The sequence below is a fragment of the Papaver somniferum genome, chromosome 2 (assembly GCF_003573695.1).
Source record: "Papaver somniferum cultivar HN1 chromosome 2, ASM357369v1, whole genome shotgun sequence".
In the NCBI taxonomy this organism is placed as follows: Eukaryota; Viridiplantae; Streptophyta; class Magnoliopsida; order Ranunculales; family Papaveraceae; genus Papaver; species Papaver somniferum.
In genome coordinates, this window is record NC_039359.1 from 218,453,911 (window position 1) to 218,479,809 (window position 25,899).

General features: G+C 38.4%; 1 protein-coding gene across 1 annotated transcript; it reads right to left on the minus strand.

Annotated features, from left to right (window-relative positions):
- Positions 1 to 20,089: 20,089 nt before the first annotated feature.
- On the minus strand, positions 20,090 to 20,562 carry LOC113354580. Its single transcript, XM_026597869.1, has 2 exons — positions 20,480 to 20,562; positions 20,090 to 20,375 (listed from the first exon to the last, which is right to left on the minus strand). The coding sequence occupies exons 1-2, from the start codon at positions 20,547 to 20,549 to the stop codon at positions 20,137 to 20,139; spliced, it is 309 nt and encodes a 102-aa protein (XP_026453654.1). The 5' UTR covers positions 20,550 to 20,562; the 3' UTR covers positions 20,090 to 20,136.
- Positions 20,563 to 25,899: the final 5,337 nt, after the last annotated feature.

Here is a 25,899-nt window from a genome sequence, read left to right on the forward strand (position 1 = left end):
ATATCTTTCCTTATCTCTTTTGCTTCAAATGGTAACAGTTTCTCCTTGTTCATGCTTTTAATTTCATCTTTAGAACATTGAGGACAATGTTAATTTAAGTTTGGGGGTATGGGAGAAAACTTTTAGTTGCAGTATGAATAAATAAACTCCAGAGCCTAGAAATTTATGCGTATTTAGGATGGCACTAACCAATCTAAGTGGATGGAAGCATTTTGGTTTTAGGAGTTGAGGAACCAATCTGATTAGATGGCAACATCTAGAAGAGTTTATTCGTAAAAGCACAGAGCTCAGGTGTTAGAAATAACATGATAGTTTCACCATATCTCGTTGAGTCCTTTTCACTTCTATTTTTATTTTATTTTGTTTTGAAACTATGTTTCTCTAAGTGATTAGGTGGGGCTCACGATTCAAGTTGTTAACAATACTAGGGTGAATTAGAGTGATTGAGATACCAACAAAAAAAAAGTTGAAAAAAAAAATAAAGTTGAGGGAAAAAAAAAGTTGAGAAAAAAAAAAGTTGAGAAAAAAAAAAGATGAAAAATTTTTTTTGAGACCAGACCATTTGACCAAAAGGAATAAATTCAATAAAGTCGATCACTGGTACCCTTGTATATGCCAGTTGTGTTGACCTAGAGTTAGGATTATCAATCACTGGTTCCCTTGTATATGCCAGTTGTATTGATATTAGTCAGACTAGTATCTCAATCCATTAGGATAGGTTCATTTTGGCGGAGGCCTTCAGACAGATATGGGAAACGTCGTTTACTTAGTAAACATCAAAACCATCTATGTTTTTTCTATATCCATCTCTTAATCTTTCCATGTGATTAGTTTGACTCCGAATATGATGTCCATAGTGCAACTATCTGAGTAGAGCTCTGTCACTTATATATGAATATTAGTATGCTTGAGTGCAAACTCGTGTACATCAATTGGAATTTCGCATCAGGGTACTTCCTCTTATAGTCAATAAGTATGCCAACCAAGGAGATTCTTTAGTGCCTTCCAAGGTTCGTTGTAGATAGCTAGGGTCTGGAGTATTAAGGTTTTGTGGGTATATCTCTTGTAATCCCTCCCGAGACTATAACTCGGCCACTAGGGCCACCTAGGGGTTTAAAGGCTTGTTGCATACGCTAAATGCATTCGACGATGCCTGCGACAGTGAGTTAGGATTTTATTTTCTATTTGATTTGCTCGAGGACTAGCAAATAATAAGTCTGGGGGTATTTGATAGGCACATTTTTGTGTCTTATATAATCTCAATTGTATATATTATTAATGCTCGATTTTATATTTATTATGGCTTTTTATGTCCCTGTGGTATTTTTGGAGAAATAAGCTTTTGCGGCGAAATTGGCTAAAAAAGTGGTTTTTGCGCTCGCGGGAGAAAATTACTATACGGACTCTCACTTTGGATAAGGGGTAACCTAATTACTAAGGGGTGACCCATTTCCAGGCATCTGCTAAAGGGAGACCCGGACTGGATAGGGGAAGGTCACATTTCTTCACGTTTTCAAAAATGAATTTTTGGCGGGAAAGCATGTTACAGAACTGGCAGATTTGGAGATCGGATTCTGACGTGATTATAGGAATATTCAATCGTTAACTTTGGTTGGATTGGGTGTGATATGACTAAACAGGCCTGTTACAAGCAATTTAACCCAACTAATTGGGCTGGATAAGCCGGAAGAAGAGATCAAAGCTCAAACAGGACACGTAAGTTCTGTTTAGCTTCAAATATTTTGTGAGAGATTTTTGGGAGACTTTCACGCTGGAAATACACACACTTGGTAATGTTAAAGTCTTAAGAATAGTTTGGTTGCTATTTCATAGCTAACAGCACGCGTAGAGAGTCACAGGAGAGATTTTCTCTCAACTGCATGCGGAGAAGAATAAAAAGAATGGTCGTTGTTAGTAGAGATTTTTGGGGGATTTGAGGACTATATAAGAGTGGGTTTAGGTCATAGAAATTTTATCAAGAGTTTGGGGAAGGTTTGGGACGCAGAGGAGCGAAGAAGAAGGATTAACATCAATTCCCACCTTCTGTTGCTGCTGCCATTAGAGGACCTTGAAGAACACGAAGAACAGACTGCACAGAGCAGTCTTATTTTTCGCAGCGTCAACAGCAGCAGAGGAGTGTCGTTGTTTTACTGCATTTCCCTGGTATCATTTCTTTCTGGACGTATTTTATGGGTCACAAAACCACTGTTTTATAACTTTTGACTCTTTTGATCTCACTTTGATCTTTGAATTAATATTTTGAGTGTATGATTAATATGAATAGCTAAACCCCAATACTGGGATGATGGAAGAAACCATTCTTTATGCATGAGTAAGTTTTATTTAATTCTTTTATGACTATTTGCACTATTATGAATGGAATTATGATTTTTATTGATTATTTGTGATTTTGTCTGATGATGTAAGCTTAATCCGTGAGATTCTTGATGCATCATGCTTATGATTTACATATAATACTTTACAAAATCTATTTTTGGCAAAGTAAGAGTCGATATTTGTTATCAATATAAGCTTTAATTGTCTAGAATTAATAATTGAATCGCATGAGTATAAGAATTGGTGACATCCTGAGTCCTAGTATCTCTTGATCCTGTGAAAATTTTTGTATATATTTTTGTTTTGAAAATCTTTTCAATTCCGAGCAACGAACATCTTATTTACCGCACGAAAAATACTATAACAATAGTGGTGCTCCAGGTGCATGTATTTTCTTTCCATGCTGCTGACAATCTTCACAACGTCTTGATATTTGTTTGGCATATTCATGCACGTATGGCCAGTAATAGCCTTGCATTTTTGCTCTATGTGTCAAAGATCTTCCCCCGCTATGATTGCCAGCATCCCCACTATGTAACATTTTTAGCACTTTTTCTCCTTCCTCTCGTGTCAAACATTTGAGTGATGGTCCATTAAAGGATTTTCGGTATAGTAACCCATCTCTTAATTCATAATTCGTTCCGCGGCTTTTTAACTTGTGTGTTTCTAATCTATTTCTTGGTGTTTCTCCTTTCGCCAAATATGCATGAAGTTCTATTCTCCGGTCTGCAAAATTGGTCGTTTGTTCTTCTTCTTTATTGTATGTTATCATCAAATCCACTTCTTCTTCTTATTTATTGATTGATGGTGATAAAAGTGTTTGTATTTTTATGTATCTCGCAGTTGGATCTGTCATCATGCTTGAGATGAAAGCAAAAGCATCCGCGAGTCTGTTATCCTTTCTTGAAATGTGCCTCCATTTTATTTTTGGGATTTTCGCTGACAGTTCTTCAACGAGTTTCTTGTATTTCTTGAAGGATAGTTCATTTGTAGTATACTCTCCCTTTATTTGGCGAATAACTAGTTGCGAACCACTAGTGATCCTGGCATTCTCTAGTTTCATTTCTATTGCGAATTTTAAGGCATGTATCATAGCTTCATATTCCGTTTCGTTATAAGTGGATGTGAATTCCAATCTGAATGAGAAAGCCATCTTCACTCCTTCTGGCGAAATTAAAACAATTCCAACTCCATTGCCTTCTCCATTTGATGATCCATCTACCAATATCTCCCATCTATTGGTTCTGTTAATAAATCTTTTGGATCTCCGTGTTCTTCTTCTATATCCATCATTTATTCTACCGCTTCATCTTCTTCTAAAGGAAATTCTGCCAAGAAATCTGCAACGACTTGTGATTTTGGGGAAGACAAAATTTCATATTTAATATCAAAGTGGCCTACTTCTGCATTCCATCTCTCCACTCTTCTTGATCTTTTAGAATTCTTCATCACTTATTCAATTGGTACTTTTGTTAATACCTTTATCTTATGCGCCTGAAAATATATGCGGAGCTTAAACGATGCATGAACTAATGCTAATATTAACTTCTCAATCTTTGAGTAATTCTTCTCGGCAGTATTATAAGTTTTAAATCAGTGAAATCTATGCAAATCCTGATTCCTTTGTTTTTCTTTGGGACAATGACCATATTCGCGATCCATTCTGGGTATTTAGCTTCTCTTATGATTCCCGCACCAAGCATTTTCTGTAGTTCTTCTTTTATTTGAGAATGGTAAGTTGTTGCAATTTTTCTTATTCTCTGTTTAAATGGTCTCACATTTTTGTTAATCTCCAACTTGTGGCATGCAATTGATGGATCTATTCCTGGTATGTCATCCATGCTTCCTGCGAAAACATCTTTATATTCTCGTAAAAGGTTAACAGTTTTTTCTTCTTCTTCCACATCCATTTTGGTTCCAATTCTCAATATTGGAGGTTCTTCTATAGTCCCAACATTTATTTCTTTTGTTGGTTCTGCGGCAGTGTAACTGGGTTTAGGTTCTCCCATTGGTGTTGGTTCTTTTATTGTTTTCTCTGGTCCTTCTCCTTCCTCCAAAATTTCGCTGGGTATTCCTTTGCCTTCTTTTGCCCTTATCATATATACTCTAAATTCTTCTTCTTTCTTTGCTTCTTTTGCCAACTTTCTGTGAAATTGTTTCTTTTTTTCTTGTCCTTCATAATGCTTTACTTCAATTTGATGACATAATTTCGCATTGTCAACATCTCCTCTGATTTCACCTATTCCATTTGGTTTGGGGAATTTAATACATTGATGCAACGTTGATACTACAACTTTTATCGCATGTATCCATGGTCTTCCTAATAACATATTATATGGCGATTCCATATCCACCACACATAATGTTACGTGTGTTTCGATCTCTCCAAGTGGAATTCGTACCACTATTTCTCCTTTGGGTTTTGTTGTGGATTTTCCAAAGCCGTGAACAAAATATGTTGAACTGGACATTTCTTCATCTTTAAATCCCATTCCCCGGAATGCATGATAAAATATTATATCCACTGAACTTCCTGTATCGATTAAAGTTCTGTTCAATATCCATTCTCCCATGGATTTTGTTGTTTTCTCCTTCTCTTTTCGCGCAATAGGCACTGTAACAACCAACAGAGATGTGTGATTCAAATTTTCTTTTGGTATTTCTGCCGCCATGAATGTAATTTTTTGCTTTTCCCAATCTTTCAAGGATGATGTCTTTTCTACCGCCATAACCTTTCTTCCTTCAAAATTTCATTTATGTATTCTTCCTTTGATGTTTTCATGAAATTCATTAACCATCGTTTTTGTTATCATATTACACTCAAATCTTTTGTCATCTTCATTAATTCTAATCATCTTTCTTTTAACTGGTTCACTGATTTATTTAATCACATTCTTGATTTGAACATTCTCAACAACAATCTTCAACTTTTGTTTTTGGTCCCTGTTTCTAGCGCCATTATGTAGTTGTAGGAAATACTACACTACACCCCCCATATGATTTCATTATTACTCAATTCATTTTTAGATTTACACTCTTAATTTTATTGATCAATCTTTGAATGTTCTTACAAGAAAAGATAAAAAGATCAAGAATGACTTTTGCTCTAGAATTTCTCTCTCCTATTTACTTGTTTCTTACTCAAAAAAGATCTCCCTCTTTCCTTTACAACTGAACGACTATTTATAGGGAAATACATAATGGATGACAGCTAATCTGTCCTTTATTTTCGGATAAGACTTGCGACATTCTCGCAACCTTACAAATCTTAATCTCGCAAACTCTCTAATTTTCGCAGGATCCTTACATATTTCTCATGATTTTAGCTGACGTCGTTTATTATATCATTTCTGAAATTGTTCTGCGACGCTGTTGTGTTGTGTTGTTGATAATTTCGCTAAGATATTATTCTTGCGAGATTCTGATCCTATAGAATCCACGAAGCGTCTCGCCGTATTTAGTTCTTATTCACTTTCTTATTGTTATGTGTTACTTTATACAAGGTCTTATTGCGCCTCCTAATTAAGGTCTTATTGTGCCTCATCTTTTTTTAAGGATTTTAATTCGACGAAGTCTCAGGCGCTTATTAGTCTTTCGAATAATAATCCATCAACCTCGCCTTAACATTTATTTTGACCCCATCTCGCGATAATGCGACAGGTATACCAATTCCCATGAATGTTAGTCTCATGACATTGCCGTCTTTTTTGGTCACACAGCTCCCTAATCTGGAGGGTGCCATCCCTTTATATTCACCCTTGCCCCTTCAAGAAGGTTAACCCTAACATGCATGTTGGTCTCCTCTCATCCAGTTATTACGACATTCAGTTGTTTTCGTGACTTCTTATCACCTTCGCCGAGATGGCTTGGGGTTACGAAGTCGCACCCTAAGTAAGGTTTCTTCGGTATCGAGTGCATCGTAGCCAAGACTTTCCATAGTACATGGCCGGTAACGCTCCAGACGTCCCAGGCACCCGCAGCTCAACCGAATATGTCGACGCCTTGGTCATATTTATGCACCCCTTTCCGAAGGCCATCATAAAAGGGACCCTCGGCGGATAGGTCTTATCATTGCCCCTAGCTTTGTCTCTGAGAGTTGTTCACGACATGTGTTAGGTCTTGCCTCTTGCATTTTCATGAGAACTAGGGTGCATGTCGTGGATTCTCAGCCTTCCTAGGCGAAGGTTTTAAGTTTCCCTAGAAACTGTTTACTTCGTGAATCTTATTTGCCTCCTAATGCGAGGTCTTTTCTTTCTTTGGTTATCTTGTAAGTTTGAAAATTCATATTCATGGTACGATTCATCAAAAATTTATTGCTATCCTTTTGAAAATTTGATACATTATCAATTGATGGATTAAAATAAGCACACTCATCTTGTTCCTACGACCCTTCCTCGTTTATCAGTGTTCTTCTTCCATGAGAATGTGCTCAGATTGATATCTTTTCAACTCCTTCATCTTCACTTCGTTCCTGATCTTGAACAGAGTCGCGAATAAGGGTTGTTTAGTTGACAGCGCATAGATGAACGATCGCACTAAATCTTCCTCTGAAATCCTTCCTTTTAGTTCTCCACAAATCGCATCCCATCTCGCTACCAGACTTCGCAAACTTTCATTTTCCCTTTGCTTTAACGAGAACAATGCTGCTATTTATGGCTTGCATGGTTCGTTTTTTGAGCATTTGTTCATCATTTCTGGCTGCAATCCGGTTGCCTTTTTTGTCACTGGGATACTTCTCCTTTTCCTACCGGCCATCATCGACTGCTGCATTAGATATTCTCTTTCTCTGAATTCCCTCCTGCTATTCTATATGGCTCTTTTTAGGTCTTCCCATTCATTTTGTTCCCCTCGCCCCTTGTTTCCTCGCCGGTATTCGCGATGTCCTTCAGCTTCTAATGCCCTTTCCGGGCATATTTTCCTTTTTGTGCATTGCTCTCCGCTTGTTTTCTTTTCAGATGATTATTCTTAATTACAAGCTTCTCATTTTGTCTTTCCAACTTTATGCGCTCCCTCACCAAGTCTTCCTTCTTTCGTCTTTCTTGATAGAGTTCCTTCTTCATCGTTTCATCTCTTCTTCTTCACGAGCCTTTCCTCTCTTATCTAGAGAATCGTGTAATTCAACGCTTCCCTCAGCCTCTTGTATCGACACTTTCTTGCGATTAAAGGTGTTTGTCTTTGCTCTTCCTTGCGGGATTCGTTTTTCCTTGATGGCAGGGGTTTCTTTCTCACTTCTCGTTACCTCACTTCCTTCAGCCGTTTTCACTTCTTCGCCTTTCCGCTTTGCTTTATTTCAGCTTGGCTTCTATTTCAATTCGGTATATCGGATGATTGTCACGAGGTGGCGGTGGTGGCACATAATCTTCTAGGAAATGTGCGAGTTTTCCCTGCTCTATCAGACGAAGTATAATTCGTCGAATGTTTCGACAATCATTTGTGTGATACCCATGAAAGCGATGATATCTGAAGAACTCGTTAATCCTAGTCCCTGGAGGTGGCTCTCTTCCCAAATTTGGTGGTGGTGGGATCTCCTCTGTTAATACTATTGCCTCCCATACATTTACCACAGTTGTGTTAAGTCTAGGGAGCTTTAGGTCTTCAAAAGCTGGTGCATTTGGTCTCCGCTCTCCAAATCTGGGACCTTGATTGTTTCTTTGTTGATATCCCGTGTTGTAGCTTCGTGTCTCATAATTCCTTCGTCTTGACTCTTCGTACCTTTGTTGATCGATCCATTCTTGATCTCCACTTGATAAATCTACAAGTTTCGCTGGGACTGGAGTTGATGGCTCTCATTTTTCATATTTTGGATCATTCTCCACGACATGTACCGCCCTTGGTAATAGTCTTGAATTCCCTTCCTTCGTTGGAATCGGTGCTGCTTCGCTAACTTGCCTCTGCTTTTCTTCCAACGCTATGTACTCCTCTTGGTACTCTCTTAATTCATTCATCGTCAAAGAGTTTCGAATAATGAATATTTGAGTGTACAGCACGTCAGTTGGGATTAACGCGGTCACGAAAGCTAAGATGAAAATTTTCTCGTCAACTCTCCCTGCAAGCTCGCTGCATACCGTCCTCCACCTCATTACCAATCCTCGCAGGCTTTCCGTAAGCCTCCTTCTTAAATTGAATAGAATCTCAATCCTCGGCCTTAGCATGTTGTTAGTTATGTAAATGGTCAGGAATATTCTCTGTAAGTCTTTGAATTACGAAATCGATCTTTCTGGTAGCCCGTCAAACCAAGCCAATGCTTCCCTGTCCAATCTCACGGGGAAATATCGACAAAGTACTGCATCATTTCGTCTCCATTGCATCAACGAAAGAGCGTATTGTTTCAAGTTTTGCACAGCACTTTCGGATCCGCTGAATATGCTCGGGCATCGGCAGCACACATTTCTCTGGGATGTCCGCGTACATTATCTCATAGGTAAATGGAGATTTATCGGCCTCTTCTATTTCCTCCTCCATATGCACTCTACCACCTCTTAGCGAGTTGTTTATCAGCGTCCTCATATCTCGCAGCTCATTTAAGACTTCCTGGTTCAGGTTCCCTCTGTTTTCTTCCCGACGGCCACCTCTCATCACGCCGAGCCTTCCTTCACCATGTCTCATTTCTTCCTCATTCCTACGATTGAATTCGTGTTGTCTTTCATCTTCTTTTTCCTCATATCTTTGCTCTTCTTCATACCTTTGCCTTCGATCTTCCCAACTTGATATTTCTGATGCCCTTCTCAGTTCTCTTTCTTCACTGGTTTCTCTTCGTCGCCTCCTTCTTCACTCTCCTCCGTCGTCCTCGCGGGCGTTTTGCCTCTTCAATCGGGCATGCTGCTCCGCTAGATCCCTGTCTCGTTCCCTTTCAAGGAGGAGCGTTTCCCTCATCTGATCCAACGTCATGCCTTCTTCACCGATATTCTCCTTCATTTCCTCACCAGTCATCTCTTCTCCTGCAATGGTGTCCGTGTCGGAAGTGTGTACAGAACCCTCTCTAAAGTTATCTTCGTTGGCCTCCTCAGTCCGTTGCTGGTTCACGCCTTGTCTTTCTCATCCCGCCGATGTTCCTCCTCTTACCATTCTTCCTCCTCTTTTGGCCTCCAATCGCTTGCTTCTTATCATCGCTATCATGTGTGCCCCTCGATCTGGTGTTCTAGTTATCAACTTATCCTAGTTTCAATATCGATTATCCTTTAAACCCTAATCTTAAAAGGGACGCCTCACTAAGATCTCTCACTCCTACAACTTCAGCTTCTCTCCACTCCTTAGATGAGGATGAATCCCCAACCTAAGTTTCCTATTTCTGGACGCCAAAATGTAACTACTGGAAATCCAGTAGTACACCCAAAAGGAAAGTAACCATGATCTAGGACATATTAAGTAGTATAAACTAGAAAATCTTTATTGATGAATTAATTAAAGAAACAAATACAAGTTCTTGAATACAAGGAAACCCTAGTCTCACTCTCTAAGATAAGCTCTCCCTTTCTCCAAAATCCGATCCCCTATGCCTTGTTCAATGACCTCTATTTATAGGCCAATCAACCCTAATGGTGTACAGCTCATTTCACTTCGTCAAGTTCTCTCGGGAGCACTTTATACTTCGCCCATGTCATTTTCCATAAAGGTTTTCCCCTTCTTTCGCTATCTTCACATGGGTTTGTCGGGACACCTGTCTTTTTTCTTGCTCCCAATATACTTACTTCGCGATCTATCTTTTCAACCAAGTTACCGTACTTCGCCCTTTCGATTTCGTCGTTGATATCTTGTTGGGTACTCTAGCTTGGTCTTTCGTAACTTAGATTCTTCGTGTAAGTCTCTTCGCTTCTGTACGCATCCCTTTGTACTTTGCGGGATTGATCGGTGACGAGGTAATTCTGACATTCGAACTGACAAGTCCCTGACGGAGATGTTTAAGTGAGATTTTCTAGCCATACTCCTTCCCTTTATGTCTGACACGTGGGGAGCTTATTTCGTGTACCCACAATCTTAGGCATTGTTTTCAGACTCCAGAGCTTCTTCCACAACTTCCCATCCGTATTACTTGGTTGTTGATTTCCCATTTTCAATTTCACCAGTTTATGATAAGCCGATCCTACTGTGAAATTTCCATTCCTAGTAAGCCTCCATACCAGCCTATCTTTAGAATCAATAGGAATTCTAATACCAGGATCTTCATTGCAGTTTCACTTTCGAAAATGGATTTAACTAAAATATGCCAACATATGGAGGCATACACATTATAAATTTATAATCCAAAGACTCGCCGACAAATATTATTGATATTGTTGGAATTGAAAAGATTTTTCTACTACTACTACAATTTATTTATTTATTTTATTTTATTTTTTTTTGGCGATTATTAAAGGGACTCGAACAACAACAAAAAAAAAAATATCTAAGAACAATAAATCAAATGAGAGTCGCTTTCCCGCAGAAAACCGGTCAAATACGCCATGAATCTGGCAAATTAGATCTTTGATTGTTCCTTATTTATGATACCCCTCCTTCATTCATGGTAATTTCTCGGGACTATTCTTCTTGCCGCTGTGTTGTGTTTTTTGATATCCAGAAGAGATTTTTCAGTTCTGTATACATCGATCAATCTTATCAGAACCTAGTTTTGCTGCAATAGCCGCCGAACCCCTTCAAGATGACAGGTAACCATTCAATCACAAAGTATGGTTTTACATTCAAGCACCTCTCCGTTGAGGTAAAAACTAGGGTTCATGCGTTCTTTGTGTTTCGACCTTATCATTTGAATCTAAATCTCAATTCAAAGTTTTCTCCCTGATTAATCGTCAAAATTTTAGAAGGCTTCTCAATTCTTGAATCAGATCTCAAAATCAATTGACGAAAAAAAAAATCTCATACTACCATATCCTTGTCCTAAAATCCCCATCTCCAATACCTTGTCCTAAAAAATCAGATCTCTTATTACCCTATCCTCGTCCTTTCTGTATCTGCAGTATGTAAACCTTATTTCTCTTGTTCTGAAACCTATATATTTCTTACCATACCTTAAATATGGTTGGTATTTTTTAATTGAGTTCTCAACTATTTCAAAATGGTCGTGGAAGGAAGTCCTTCCTTTGCATCCCATCAGAATTTTTCAAGCTGTAGCACTTCGATTTGGCGTTTATGTAGTGTTGGTGGTTCCTATCTCTTGCCGTATTCATCTCTTTATCATAGGTTTTGTGCCTTGGTTTTTAGATGGATGGTTTATTTATTAATGAGAAGTTTGGTTTCCTAGCATTTTTAGGGGCGACCCCAAATGAATTAGGGGTGATTTTTTTATTCTCAACCCATATACACCGTTAAGGGATGTCCAAAAATGCGGAGAATACGTTAATACCCTTACATAATCGGAAGTTATTTTGTGTCCGATTATTATAAAGAAATCAGAAGCTTAGTAACGATATTATACTACCGATTAATATCGATTTTGTGCCAAACTCCTATCTGGCTTCTATAACAATCGGTAGGAAAAAGAACATCACGAGACTACTGGTTGTTAAAGTATAGAAATAAGAAATCTTTAGAATTTTGCAATGGTGAAATTATGGGCTCCTATATAATCAGACGAAGAAAAAAATGTTTAAGCTAACGATTTAGATTTCAAAAAAATGTCTAAGCTAATGAACAAAAATCGGGATGGTAAAAGTAACAATTCCTACCGATTATGGTAGATTTCAAATTTCCTGCAATGAAGGATTATAGAAAAAACTCATTTTGGGGCAACCTATAATCGGGAGGTTTGGTAATCTATTTATCTTCCGATTATGGCTACATCCAATAGACGAACCAAATGTTTATGGTCGGCTCTGTATCTTCTTATAAGTAACCATCTCTACCGATTTGGGGCTACTCAACAATCGGTAGCTTATGAGGTGGTATTACCTCCCGATTAATAACCGTTTAACAGATAAAACCAATGTCAACCTAAATTAATTTCATTTCTTTTCAACTTCTACTCCTCTTCTCTTCTTCCCTTCCGATTTCAGAGAGGAAAACTTCCCCCTCGTTGAACTCCGCTTCAATACATCGTTATTATTAATCGTCGAATCGAATCATCGTCGATTATTCTCTATAAAGATGAAAGAAAAGGAACGTAAGAAAGGTCGAACCAAAATCGTAGTGCGCGGTGAGGATTCAAATATTGGATTTGTTAGAGCATTGCTCGGTTGAACGTACTAGCGTTGGTAGGTCAAGTTATTTGTCAATTTTAGTTGTCAAAATGCATTCTTGATTTAGCATATTAAAGATAGTTTCGGACTAGTTTAGGTCTAAGAAGTTGAATCGAAGCTATCCTTAAAGGATGAATATTGAAGATTGAAGGCTACAAGAAGACATCAACAAGTACTTCATCAACAAAGGTATGTGATTGATTTCACTTGGATTCTTGTTCAATTCTACCTTTCTAATCTATAGAGATAAATGCTCACTCTATGGAACAATTCCTATGACGGTAAATGTACATTTATGTATATATACTTGAGGTTATTTGATTCATGACTTTGGTGATAATAACCTTTATCCCTATAAAGGATCTCATGTTATAGTGAATGAGCTTGTGAATCCAATGAGCCAAGAATCACTCAATTATGAGTTATAACGATAAAGTTATGAGTGATTTAAGTTCATTAGTAGGAAAGATTCCATGGGCTTTGGAGTGGTCCGCGAACTTGGGCCCAATAAGTGACTAAAAGGGATTTTTGGCCAAGTTGGTGATGTTTCCTTATCTAGGCAAGTTAGCTATTGGTCCAAACACTTTTGATTACCATATTAAAGTGTTTGTGATTCCTGCCTAAGTTAAAATGTGATTTATTCACATAAATATAATTTTTGCTAAATAAGTTATTTATTTAATTATTTTGGCAAAAGTTTTAACTTAGGAAAGACTCACATATTTAGAAGAGTCTTGTAAAAGGAAAATAGCTTTGCTTAGCTTCCAAGCTATTGTTCATTATAAATAAGGAGTTCGCGAGTTTACATGTTTTTCATCCCTTTGGAAAATTGGCGTAAGCTCTGCAGGTTGTTTTCCACGTCTTTTGTTCTTCGTGAACAAGAGTGAAATAAAAGTCTTTGTATTAGGGATCACAAAGCCAAGTTGGATTTAATCTTTGTGATTGATCATACAACTTGTAATCTAGTTTTTTCACCTCTTGTCTATTCTAAGGTTTTCTCTTCTGATATAAAACCATTCAAGAGTTGTTGATCATAAACCCTAGGTTTTGATAGATTTCAGTTTCCGATCGTATACCAACACTTGTTAGTCGAAATCGGAAGCTAGAAAGAAAAACTTCTTTTGAGGCATCTCGTAAAAATCCTTAAGAAGTTTTAAACAAGATATCTCTAGATTTATTCTAGTTGTTCTTGTTGTAGAGTTATTAGGTTTCTCTTCCTTTTATTGAAGAGTATAATAATCCCTAATCTACAAGTTTGTTTTGATTTTACTTTGACCTAGTAATTGTTTTTATCAAAATAAACACAAGATTTCCAAAACGTTGATTTACATATAAAAGGAAATCAAACCGGTGTTTTGTGCAAACAAAATATCGAATTGTATCAATCGTGGTGGTGTATCTTCTAAAGAGAGCCTCGGGTTCTGCAAGAAGATTTGTGTGAAGAATTTCTAAAGAGAATCGGTATTCTGCTAGGAGTTCTACAAGTGCTGAAGAATGTATTACATCTAGTATGAATAGGTAGTAGGAATTTGGTGTAACAGCTTATAATCAGTGTGTGTTTATTCTTGACTAGGTCCCGGGGCTTTTCTGCATTTGCGGTTTCCTCGTTAACAAAATCTGGTGTCTGTGTTATTTCTTTTCCGCATTATATTTTATTTATATAGTAGAAATATCGCAGGTTGTACGTTAAGATCAATCAGTTCTTGTATCCGACCTTAGGGTTGTTGAGTGAATTGATTGACACTTGAACATTGTTCTTTGGTACCGTTCAAGTTAATCCTCTTATATTCAATCGGGCTCGCAAATCCCTATTTGCTGATTACGGATTGGATCAAGACATAGAGATATAAAACTCTTTGATATACTTTTTATAGATTGAGTCTAACTGTCTAGTTGATTCTCTTGAAAGTATATTGGATTTTGTCTATTCATATTGCCAAACGAAATATTGGGTGGTGTTGTTAGACCCCCTCTTTTTCAGGATTTCATTCCCGTAATAAAGAGGTTTTAACTCACGAACCCGAAGAACACGAAGAAGATGAAGTCCCTGATGTAGGCGATACTGATAGCCAAACTCTCAGGCAACTTGAAATGGCGCCGATTAGGTAATATTCTACCATTAATTTGGTTTATATTGCTTCAATTCGACGAATCCATGTTTGTTTGTTTTTTTAGGGTTTTTGGTTATTACCCAGATTCGGTAGGTTAGTTATGGTTTTAAACTTCCGATTATGGTCGAATTCTTCATTTCATAAGAACATTTTTCATATTCGGGTGGTAAATATTTAGGTTGCCTACCGATTATAGAACGTTTTTCATTACTGAGGCCTAAATCGATCATAATCGGTAGTTAATTGTGTTTTGCCTTCCGAATATACTAGGGAAGAACAATTATTAGAGACGCAATAATCGGGTGATATGTTTTGTAATTTGCTTCCGATCGTTTAGGCTCAACCACTTGAGTAATTTCTGGACACAAAGTGATGCATATTCGGTCGAAATTATTTTTGTGAGCCTTCCGATTGTGATGCATTCGGAAGGGTAGACTTTTTCTGACTTTCGATTATTTGTATTCAGAGGATTATGTTTAAATTTAGCTTCCGATTATTGTGTGTAGATAAACATATTCGAACACCAAAAAAATTCTTTTGTTTCTGATTATTCGTATTCGGTAGCTTTTGGTAAACTGATACTTACGATTGTGCGTAATCGGAGGCAAGTGGTTAACTCAACCAACCGAATACGTATATTCGGGAACGTTGGTTTTACATTAGCTTCCGATTATATAGTTTACTATCCTGTTGTACTTTCTTTTGTTGTGTAGGGATAGGCGAGGTAAAAAAGTCGAAGATGCAATTGGCTCAGCTAGTGCAAGGAAGGAAAGGCGTCAGAACCTGACAGCTAGTGCAAGGAGAGCTAGGACTGCTAAAGTCGCTTCAAGTGCTCAAGATGGAACTCAACAAGCAAGTCAAGAAGGTGTTCAACCAAGTTCCCCTCAATCAGAACCAGTTCAAGAAGGTGTTCAACCAAGTGCCTCTCAATCACAACCAGTTTAAGAAGGTGTTCAACCAACTGCCTCTCAATCACAACCAATTCAAGAAGGTATTCAACCAAGTGCTCCACAATCACAACCATAAATTCAACTAGAAGCACCCGAAGATAGAGTACCAGAAGTAGGATAAGGTAGTGGTGCGCAAGAAGAAAGAGAAGCCGAAAAGAAAAATCCTCCTCGAAAGAAAGCGAAACACCTTGTCCCACAAACACTGAAGGCGAAGGATATTCCAGAAGGTGTAATCCTTGGGCTGCCGGAGGATGGAGGACAATTGTTATTTGGATACAAATACTCCTGGGCCAAAGAAATATATGAAACCGAGGTAATAATTGTATCCATTTTATTAACCTATTATCTTTTTCTTCGTAATAGTTTTAAGGGTTTTAGTTTTAGGTTATTCTAATGTTTTTTTAACTTGTCATGTGTTTAATAGTATCATTCCGATGCGGTTCGTATACTCAAACCGACCGCCGCACCAACTAAAATGCTGGATTGTCCTTTGAAGGATGAATGTGAAAGGTTCAAGACAATTATTGCAAATTCTGGGTTGGTTGATGCTGCGGAGAACTCTATGTTGGAACATGACCGGGTAGCTATATCGTCGTTTGTGGAGAGACTTTATCCTGAGACCGACACCTACCATATGCTGTTTGGGGAGATGACGATTACCCCAGATGATGTTGTGCAGATTCTTAGACTCTCTGTCGATGAAAAAGGTGTCAGGGCTGAGTTCACAAAGCAGTTGGAATGGACCAAACTTTATGCTCTAACTAAAACGTGTTTGGGTTGGGATGAAGAAAATAAACAACTGAGTTCAAAAGATGCATGAAGTATAGAACTAGACAGTTCAACATGGGTACTCTGATGGATATGTTCAAGGGCACCAAGGAAAAACAAGAGAAAGGAACTTTAACCGATGAGCAAGTCAACCACGCGGCCACCGCATATCTCTTATGTGTATTGGGATGTGTCATTTTCCCAATACCAGTGGCAATCGGGTTGACGCCAACCTTTTACAACTTTTGGATCCTCTCGATAAAGTGCATGAGTACTCTTGGGGCACGGCATGCCATGCGTGGTTGGTGAAAGAGTTGAGAAAGGCGTCGATGCTTGGAATTAGCCAAGTGGTCGGGAACGTGAGTCTACTACATGTATTGTTTATTAACTCTACATGTGGTTATTTTTTAATTTTTCTACCATTGAAGAATCAATTAATTTCCTAATACTTGCAAAAATGAAAATATAGACATGGATCTACCATTGGCCACTGAAAACCCGGCGTGGGCGAAAGGTGACCCTAGAGGAACAAAGTACGTCTTCGATGACAACCATTCTAGTACAAAGGAACAACAGCTGATTCGTTTGAGGGAGATTTTGGATGAACTGAAAGCCCAAGACGTATGCTTTGATCCATACAAGGAAGACCGAGCTGATGGACGTATCGCGGGTCGATCCGATTTGGCTCTTTTGTGGCACCAAACGGGATATGTGATGTACAATGCCTCAAGGTTGATGCGACAACACGGGTTTGTACAATGTATACCAAATGTGAAAATCCATGGCAATTTCACTTTGAAACTGGAGGAGTGCAAGTCGGATAAAGATTCTATCACGGTGGTTTACAATGGTACACCATCCTGTAAATTCCATTGGGATAGAAGGACGCATTACTTGATCAACCAAGGAAGGGCATCCAACCAAGGTTTTGAAAATGCTCCCAACTATATGGATTGGTACCGGAATGTTTCTCATCTTCGTGTAATTTGTGATCTTAAAGCAAAGCCAGCTTCATACAAGAGTATCCTCAAAGATAAACCTCCGGGTTTTGATAGATTGGTACGTGTTGTTTTGTTAATTTACTTTAATATTATGAGTCAAAATAGAGTAATAACCGTTTGATGGTATGCTATTTTTTAAAACAGATGAGCAGGTTCAAGCGTTTGTCCAAATGGTGCACTAATTGCATAAACGTCGGAGAGCCTGTGTCACTTGAGAAGATAAAAAAGCACCAAGAGTTGATTGATAACATTGACAACGAAGATTATGCATCTCAGTTTGGGGGAAAAGGCAAGCAACCTACAAAGAAAGTGACCAAAAGAACTCGGGCGTCATCGAGCACTCGACTTGATGAAACCAATGATGATCTTGGTCCAAGTCTTAGAGGTAGTAAAGCTCGCAAAGTCAAAGAAAATAGGAAAAACTAAACTCTTCGTGTTTTGTTAACTTTATGGATAACTTTGTTTATATCGGATTATGTCAGAAGAAAACTTTGTTTTATGTTGGATTAATTATAAGTTGGTACGTTATGTTTATGATTTGTGAATGGTTCGTTTTATGAATTATGAATGGTTTTATTGCTATCTTTATACATTTAACGATGACTCGCAAGCGAATCAGATGCAGAGATATGAAACTGTTGAATTTTATACAAACAATCGGAAGGTTACTTTATATACAAAGCATCCGATTCTGGGGATATTGCGATTTTATTGTCAGAATCGGGAGCTATTGATAATATGTACCTACCGAATCTGGGGATTTTGCAAAAAAAAAATTAGATTCGGAAGATTATGAATTTCGTTGCCTACCGATTATGCTTTGTGAACAAATAATTTTTGTTCTGTAACCAAACCACACCATATTCGGGAACTAATGTAACTTATTAAACTTCCGATTATTATCATCGGTAGAGTTAGTTTATATTATTCCTACGATTATTATTTGTGAAGAAAATTTTGTTTTCTGTATCCAAACAACACCATAATCGAGAACTGACATGATTCCTTAGCCTTCGATTATGACACTCTAAAGTACTTTGTGATATGCAACCAAACAACACCATATTCGGTAACGAGGTGAACTTCTTAAACTTCCGATTATAGTATTCGGTAGGTTTATTTTATATGTTTCCTTTGATTATGACAATGTGAAGAAAACTTTGTTTTTTGTATCCAAACAACATAACATTCGGAAACTAAATTAACTCATAAAGTGTCTGATTGTAGTAATCGGATGCTTATTTAACAGAATAAACTACCGATTATATATAATCGGTAGGGTGTTATATTAATAATATTCCGATTGTAGGCATTACATAAAGACATATCATAACTACCATAACATTACAATCACATTAAAACCACTCTTACAATCACTTAAAAGTATTAAAACAGATCATAACTTCCAGTGACCATAAAAATTGTCCCTCTTGATTTTGTAGCATTCTTCATGTTCAAATCGTTTCCCGTAGAGGTCCATATACCGGCGATCCGCAAGATTTCTCTGAAATTACGAATGAGTAACAAGTTAGTACTAACTTATGTTAATGTGAGTCGGAGTTACAGAGATACTTACTCGTTTTTCATACGTCCACCAAGAAAAAAACATCCCTAACAAATTATTCCTCATCTTCAAGTTTGTCAATCTCCTTGTCGACTGTCTTCTTTCTCATCTTAATGTCATTGGATGATCTTCGAATTCGATTACCATCTAACGCCTCAAATATCATTAAAAATACGGTTCCATATCTGCTCTGCGAGTTCCTGTTTATGAAGCTTGTGAACACGATCATGAGTAGTTACCACAACGTACCTCCTCAACTTTGATTTTCTAGGCACTTAGCCGGACATTTATCTGGAAAATCATTTTTGTTTCTCACGGCAAGCAGCGCAGATAACTCAAACAATCATCTCCTCCGGACAACAACCAGGAACGAGAAAAACCATGAAGTTATATATTTTTGGTATTACAAGGGCAATCACCATATCCTAATTGGTGGGCAAAGGGGGCGGTGGAACATCCACCTTTCTACTCGGTCTTTGAATTTTTTAGTGTCTTATTATTATTCTTAAACTTTTACTTTAAGTTTTGTTTCTGTGTCCTTAGGTTAATGTCTAGTTTTCATTTCAATCCTTGTTTGTCAGCCAGTGTTTTGAGAGTTCTGTTTATCGTTTATAGAAGTGTAATAGTGTTATTAGTGTTTAAGCCGACAAACAAGGGTATAGACGTATCACTCGGGCATCTCATCGCAGCATCAAGATACGAAGGCATGATCAGCAACTTCAATCAATTGCATCGAATATCTTTACCATCATTTGGGTTCTTCTGGACACAGCCGTGTCCGTCAAAAATACAATTTTTTTTGTGGAAAGCATTAACCGAAGGCCTTTCGACCTTTGACACCAACATCCTACCTCGATGCAACTCAGAATCGAAGACCGTTGTTCTGCTCCAATATCATGCTACAGGAGATTCAATGCTTATCAATCTTATTGTACTTGATGAATCTTGGGGTATTATATACCCTCATGTAATAATTCCTTAGTAGTTTAATAAATTTCATGCTTCAAAAACAAGAAAAAAAATTGAAGCAATTTAGATTCTCGGAACAATAGATTTTTGTTCAATAAAACTGAATCAGGCAAGTTAAAATGAAAAACATTTTCATTAGCAATCAAAGAAAACAAAACAAAAAAACAAATTGAATTATTTTTGTTCACATGGCGGAAGAATAATAGAAGAGAACAAGTGTAACTTTATGACGTATTTCTTCGTAACCAATCGAACACATAACCATTAAAAACCATTATCCGTGTAGTGGAAATATTGCATCTTTTCACCGTTTGAATTAACCCCATTCCCAGTCCCCTGTCCTTGGTTCGGAGACACGGTCTCTCTTCTGTCTCTCTTGATCTGTGATTCTCCGTTTGGCGTCCCCGGTGCAAGCTTTGGAGACACGGTCTCTCTTTTGTCTCTCTTGATCTGTGATTCTCCTTCTGGCGTCCCCGGTTCAAGCTTCATACCAAATGCGATCTCTGCACGTCGAGTGTATGCATATTAAAATGCTCGATATATAAATAAAATAAACCAAATTAAATGAAAATTAAACTGTTAAAGGAATGGCATGATTACTGCATACCAGTAACTAATAACGCCATTAAAACAAAGAGGAAACCAATGTACAAAGTAGTGATTGAAGTTCTAGCCATGGTTCTTGCAGGATGATTGATTAACTTCAAACAGAAATATTTTTAAATGCTTTTGGGAATACCTTAAAAGACTAATGCATCAAATTCAATTTATAGCAAAACAACTCACAAACTTGTCTAAGTTAATAAGTTACAAGTTGGATTAGTGGTAGTGATGTCCAGGATATAAGATTTTTTTGCTCCACTTGATCAAGAATTCATGACTATATCACCAAAACACGTCTTTAACATGCTACCCACTCTTTCAGTTTAATCGAAGGCCTTTTCATTTTTACTAAAAATTTTAGTAAAATGTACCCACATACAGAAGAATATAAATAAAAATAATGTGCAGTCAAATTAATCCAATTAAAACACTAATAGATAAAGCAAATCTATGACTATTTCTGTTGCATCAAGTGGTATTTATGTGTGACATGTTCAACTCAGCTTTGACATGCTTCAAAAAGAAAAAGAAAAAAACTCAGCTTTGACCATATCGTTTTGTTTGACAATATCTAACAAGCTGGCACAGCAGTTGGATTACAGGTCCAATGCATTCGAATCCCATCCTAAGAGCAACTGCAGTGGACGACTAAATCCAAATTTTTAGTCGAATGGACTGGCGTAGTGGGACGGACCATCGATTAAAATTTGATCAAAGAGTAAAACTCAGACCAAATTTGGTCGGCGATCAAAACCAAACCCAAATATAGTCGGGCGTTTATATAATATCCGCCTACCCGACGGGCGTTGGTATAATGTCCGTTTGTACCCGCGCGTTCGTAAAATTAACGCATGGTGCAGGGGCGTTGGTATAATGTCCGCCTGGATGGGGCGTTGGCATAATGTCCGCCTGGATGGGGCGTACGTAAAGTTAACGCCGGGCACCCAGGCGTACATAATGTTAACGCCTCTCTTGGGGCGTTGATATAGTCATGATCTTTACTCACAAAGTTTTCAAAACTTTGCTTGGGGCGTTAACTTTATCAACGCCCCATTTATTTTTATTTTTTTTTTGAATATGTCGGGCGGAATCTTTACAAACGCCCCATGTCAGGCGTTATCTTTATCAACGCCTGATTCCAGGCGTAAGCTTTATCAACGCGCGACCAAATATACTCTTTCCCCACTGCGTCACACGACGGACTAAACCCAAATTTGATCTTTTTTTTTAGTCTTTGGTCTTTGGTTATACTCGCACCACTGTGGACGCTCTAAGAGTTCTATGCGGACCAGGAGAGACGCTCAGTTAAGTAGCTTAAGCTTACAATATAGGGATAACATTGACAACACTAGAGGTGTAAAGTATGCCGTGTCGAGCACAAATGCACCTGCACAATACTTAAATTTGAGAGTTTAAGAGACGAAGGAAATCCCATTACATTCTCATTTCACCGTCACAATGTTACAAGATTGATGAGTGCCAAATATAGTATAATTTTATCTCTTTTTGTTGGCATTTAACTCATCTTTTGTGCAGTAATTCTACATTTTATCCCATATTCTGTATTTTCATTGTTTTCAAGAATAAATATTTTTCTTACTTAATTTTGCATTTTTAGGTAATAAATAAAGTCTGGATGACTTGCGGAGCGGAAAAGAGCTGAAGAGTGGTGAAAAGCCGGAAGAAATTACGCAAGGAAGCCGCAAAGAATGGAGCGCACGTCCAAAAAGCTAGGAATGGGCTCAAGAAGGAAGAATTGTTCTTAAAGAAGATATGGGCTTGGCATACCCAAGGCCAAAACCCTTACCCAAACCCATTTTCGATATCCATACCCGCCTCCATTCTCAACCGTTAGATCGGATCCATCTCATCATCCAATGGTCTCTTCTTCATCGTTCATCAAAATCTGAAGTCCCTGCAAAACACCATAGTACCTAAATTCCAAGCCTTCAGATTAGATCACATTTAGATCCTACGGTCGCTTCTTTGCCTGCGCATCAAATCTCGATACTTCCGCTTAACACTACAACACCTAACCTCGATCTTCGCCGTCAGTTTTGATGTATCTCGTCATCCAACGGTCTCCCCTCATCCATTTCCATCGCGCCGTTGGATCATTCCATCATCCTATAATCCTACGGTCCAGCTTCGCGAAACATCAAAATCCTCTACACCTGCTCAACACTAGTATCCTATACCTATACCCTAACCAACGCCCCCCCCCTCCTTCTTCTCCATCGACTTCTTCTTTTCCCCCCCTCTCTGCAGCAGAACCCGTACCACCACCTTCTCCATCATCACCACTACCCACTCCACTGCCACCCCCACGCCTCCACCAACTCCTCTACCACCACCACACCTCCACCATCATCACCCCTACCTTCCTACAGTTATTACCCATCTTTATAGCCCCCTAATTCGTCAATTTCTCCCCTGCCGAAACCCTAGGTGAATGGTTGACGAATTAGTGAAGCTAGAAAAGCAATTGAAGGCATGGGAATGGAGCTGGTGAACGAGGAGAGGAATGGGTTGAAGAGGGAAGCGTCAAATCGCAGGTTTGGTAAGAAAAATCCCTAACCCTAATTTTTCTGTCCATTTAGGGTTTGTTTGATAAAACCCTAATTACTGCTAGGGAGAGCATGAGGAAGAACAGTGGCAACATGGGTATGATTAAATTAGTCGAATTAGGTGAGAAACCCTAATTTTGTAACTGTTCAATTTGGGGATTTGGGGGAATTTTTTTGTAAAACCTAATTTGGGTGTCTGGGTATAAAAAGGGGACTGTGGGTGTGATGTGAAGGGATGCTGGAATAGCCAGTGTCCAGAACTTTGATGTTCTGCATATGTTCTATGTTTGGTTTTGTGTAATGTTCATGATGTTCTGCATATGCTGTTCATGTGTTTAATTCTTTTCCCTGTTTTAATATCCTGTTGATGTTGTTGTTAATGTGATGTTTTGGGAGAACTGGATTAGCCAGTCTCTCCAATTTTTGTGTTGTTCCATCTGTTCTCTCATGTTCTCATTAGCTGAGGCTCAGATGAAGCTTTAGTGGACTGTTAGGTAGTGGAATGCTAGGTTAGAGCCTTAGTGCAGTGTTTTGCTTGTGCAATGGGAAGAAATTAGTGCTCTGGTATGCCTGTGATTGACTGTGCTGTCAAAAGACAGTCAATACTAGGGGCATATCAGTGAGCAAGCTGATTTTCCTCCCATTCTAGATGTATGCATAGGATGTTCAATTCAACCTAGGATCACATTGCTTGGCTAGGTCACAAGGGTGGATTCAAAGCCTTAGCTTTTACCTCCACTGTTACCATTTGTTTCATTGCTGCTCCCTTGCCTTAGGCTAACTGCCTTTGTGCCTCATTGCCACTGATTTTTGCTTCTTTCCCATGATCATTGTTAGTTTGTTGCACTGCCATTGTTAATCTCTTAGTTATTGTTCCCTATTCTTCCATGTTCCTCATCTCTGTCTGTGTTCTCTTTTATTCTCTTTCTTTTGCTATCTTTTGCTCTTCTAGTTTCTCTGTTTTGCTCCCCATTAGTCCATTGAAGCTCACTGTGGCCTAAGTGCATTGATCATTAAGAGCCCAGTCCAGTTCACTATGGACTCATTCAAAAACCAAACTGATAGCTCTATCAAGCCCAGCTCACAGTTCACTTTCCAAGCTAAGGCCTATCACTGTCAAGCCCAGATCCTCATACAAACCAACTGAGCCCAAAGCTCACTTCAACACTGAGCCCAAGTTCAGTTCATTGAAACCAAAGGCTAAAAGCCCAGGTTCATAGCTAAAAAGCCTAGCTCCAGCTAAGGCCCAAATCATACCAAAAGCCCAGGTTTAATCCCAAGCTCAGTTCACTACACTGAGCCCAAGCCTAAGTTTAAGGTCAAAGCGTAGTTCACTGTTCATTCCAAAATCATTCAAAGGCCCAAGGCCTAAAGCACTTCATCATTACAACAAACCCATTAAGCCCAATTTACTCAAAGGGTATTCAAAGCCCAACAGTTCCAAAGGGTATTCATAACCCATTGGTACCACAACCCTTTGTTACCTAAAGCCCAATAGCCAACTAGAACCCAAAATAGTTAAACACTACAAAACACCCCCGGTCTCTGTGGATCGACCCGTACTTGCACGAGCTACATCTGACGACCGTGCACTTGCGGTATTATTGTAGGCCCGTTTTTATTACGCTTAATTTTCACGCTTTCCCGGGCCCACCAAGTTTTTGGCGCCGCTGCCGGGGACTCGGGTTTGTTTCTCTAGTAGTTTTATTAGCTATTTTTTCATTTCACTGTATAGCATTTGCATCTGCATCTGCTTCACTTCATTTGCTGTTGGACCTGCTGTTCTGAACCAGTTTTTCCTCTGCTGGGACGCCACCAAGGAAAAGAACCAAAGCCCAACTGGGTTTTTGCAACAATATCAGAGCAGCTGGGCTGTGCTAAAAAGGTAAACCCATTTAAGAGAACCCGAATTGTGGGCTTCCAATTTTTAATTGTGGGCTTGTAATATTAAAGCCAATTTTTTGGGCTTTTTATTTTCTGTTGGGTTTGTAATTAATTTTTGTGGGCTTGTTTGTTTAATTTGTGGGCTTGTATTTAATTTTTGTGAGCTTGTTTAATTTGGACTGGTATTTTGTATTCTGGGTTTTTAAACCCAGCTGAGCTTGTAACCGATCACGCTAGGTTAACTCGTTAGTGGGCCGAGTACCCAAATTCTAGGCCGAGATTTTGGACTCAGTTTCACCAAACGTTTTCAAACCAGCTGAGCCAAAGCAAACACAAAACCAACAGTGGGCTTGCTCCCATTCAAAAACCAAATTTTATTTTCTTTTTTAAAAAAAAAAAAAAAAAAAAAAACCAAAATTTTGCTCCTAATTTCAAAACCAAATTTTCTCCCATTCAAAAACCAAATTTTTACTTGCTCCCATTTTAAAACCAAATTTTTTTTTTCTCCCATTAAAACCAAATTTTTTTCTTTTATCCCACCAAAACCAAATTTTCCCAAAAATCCAAACCCTTAAAAACCAAATTTGGCTTTGTAACATAGTTACTTAGCTTTTGAGCCAATCATGTCTAGATTTTGGTCTGCTTCGGGGAGTGGAAACAAAACCTTAGAGAACTTGCTTACGGGCCAAATTCACATTGTGATCCTCCCCCATTCCATGATGTCAATAGTCATAGGAATTATTATGGACATTTTCAAAGTCCCGAGCCGCAATACATGAACCCTAATGACTATTCACATGCATCATTCATCACAACGTGAAAATGAACATTTTGCTAGTGCCTCACTCACACAATCATCACTGATCATCAATAGAAGCTCGAATCACAGCTTTAGAAATGCAATCACATGAGGAATCTGTCACACTAATTTTCTTAGGCAACCTGAAATCTATGCATGTCCCGCATGTGGTAG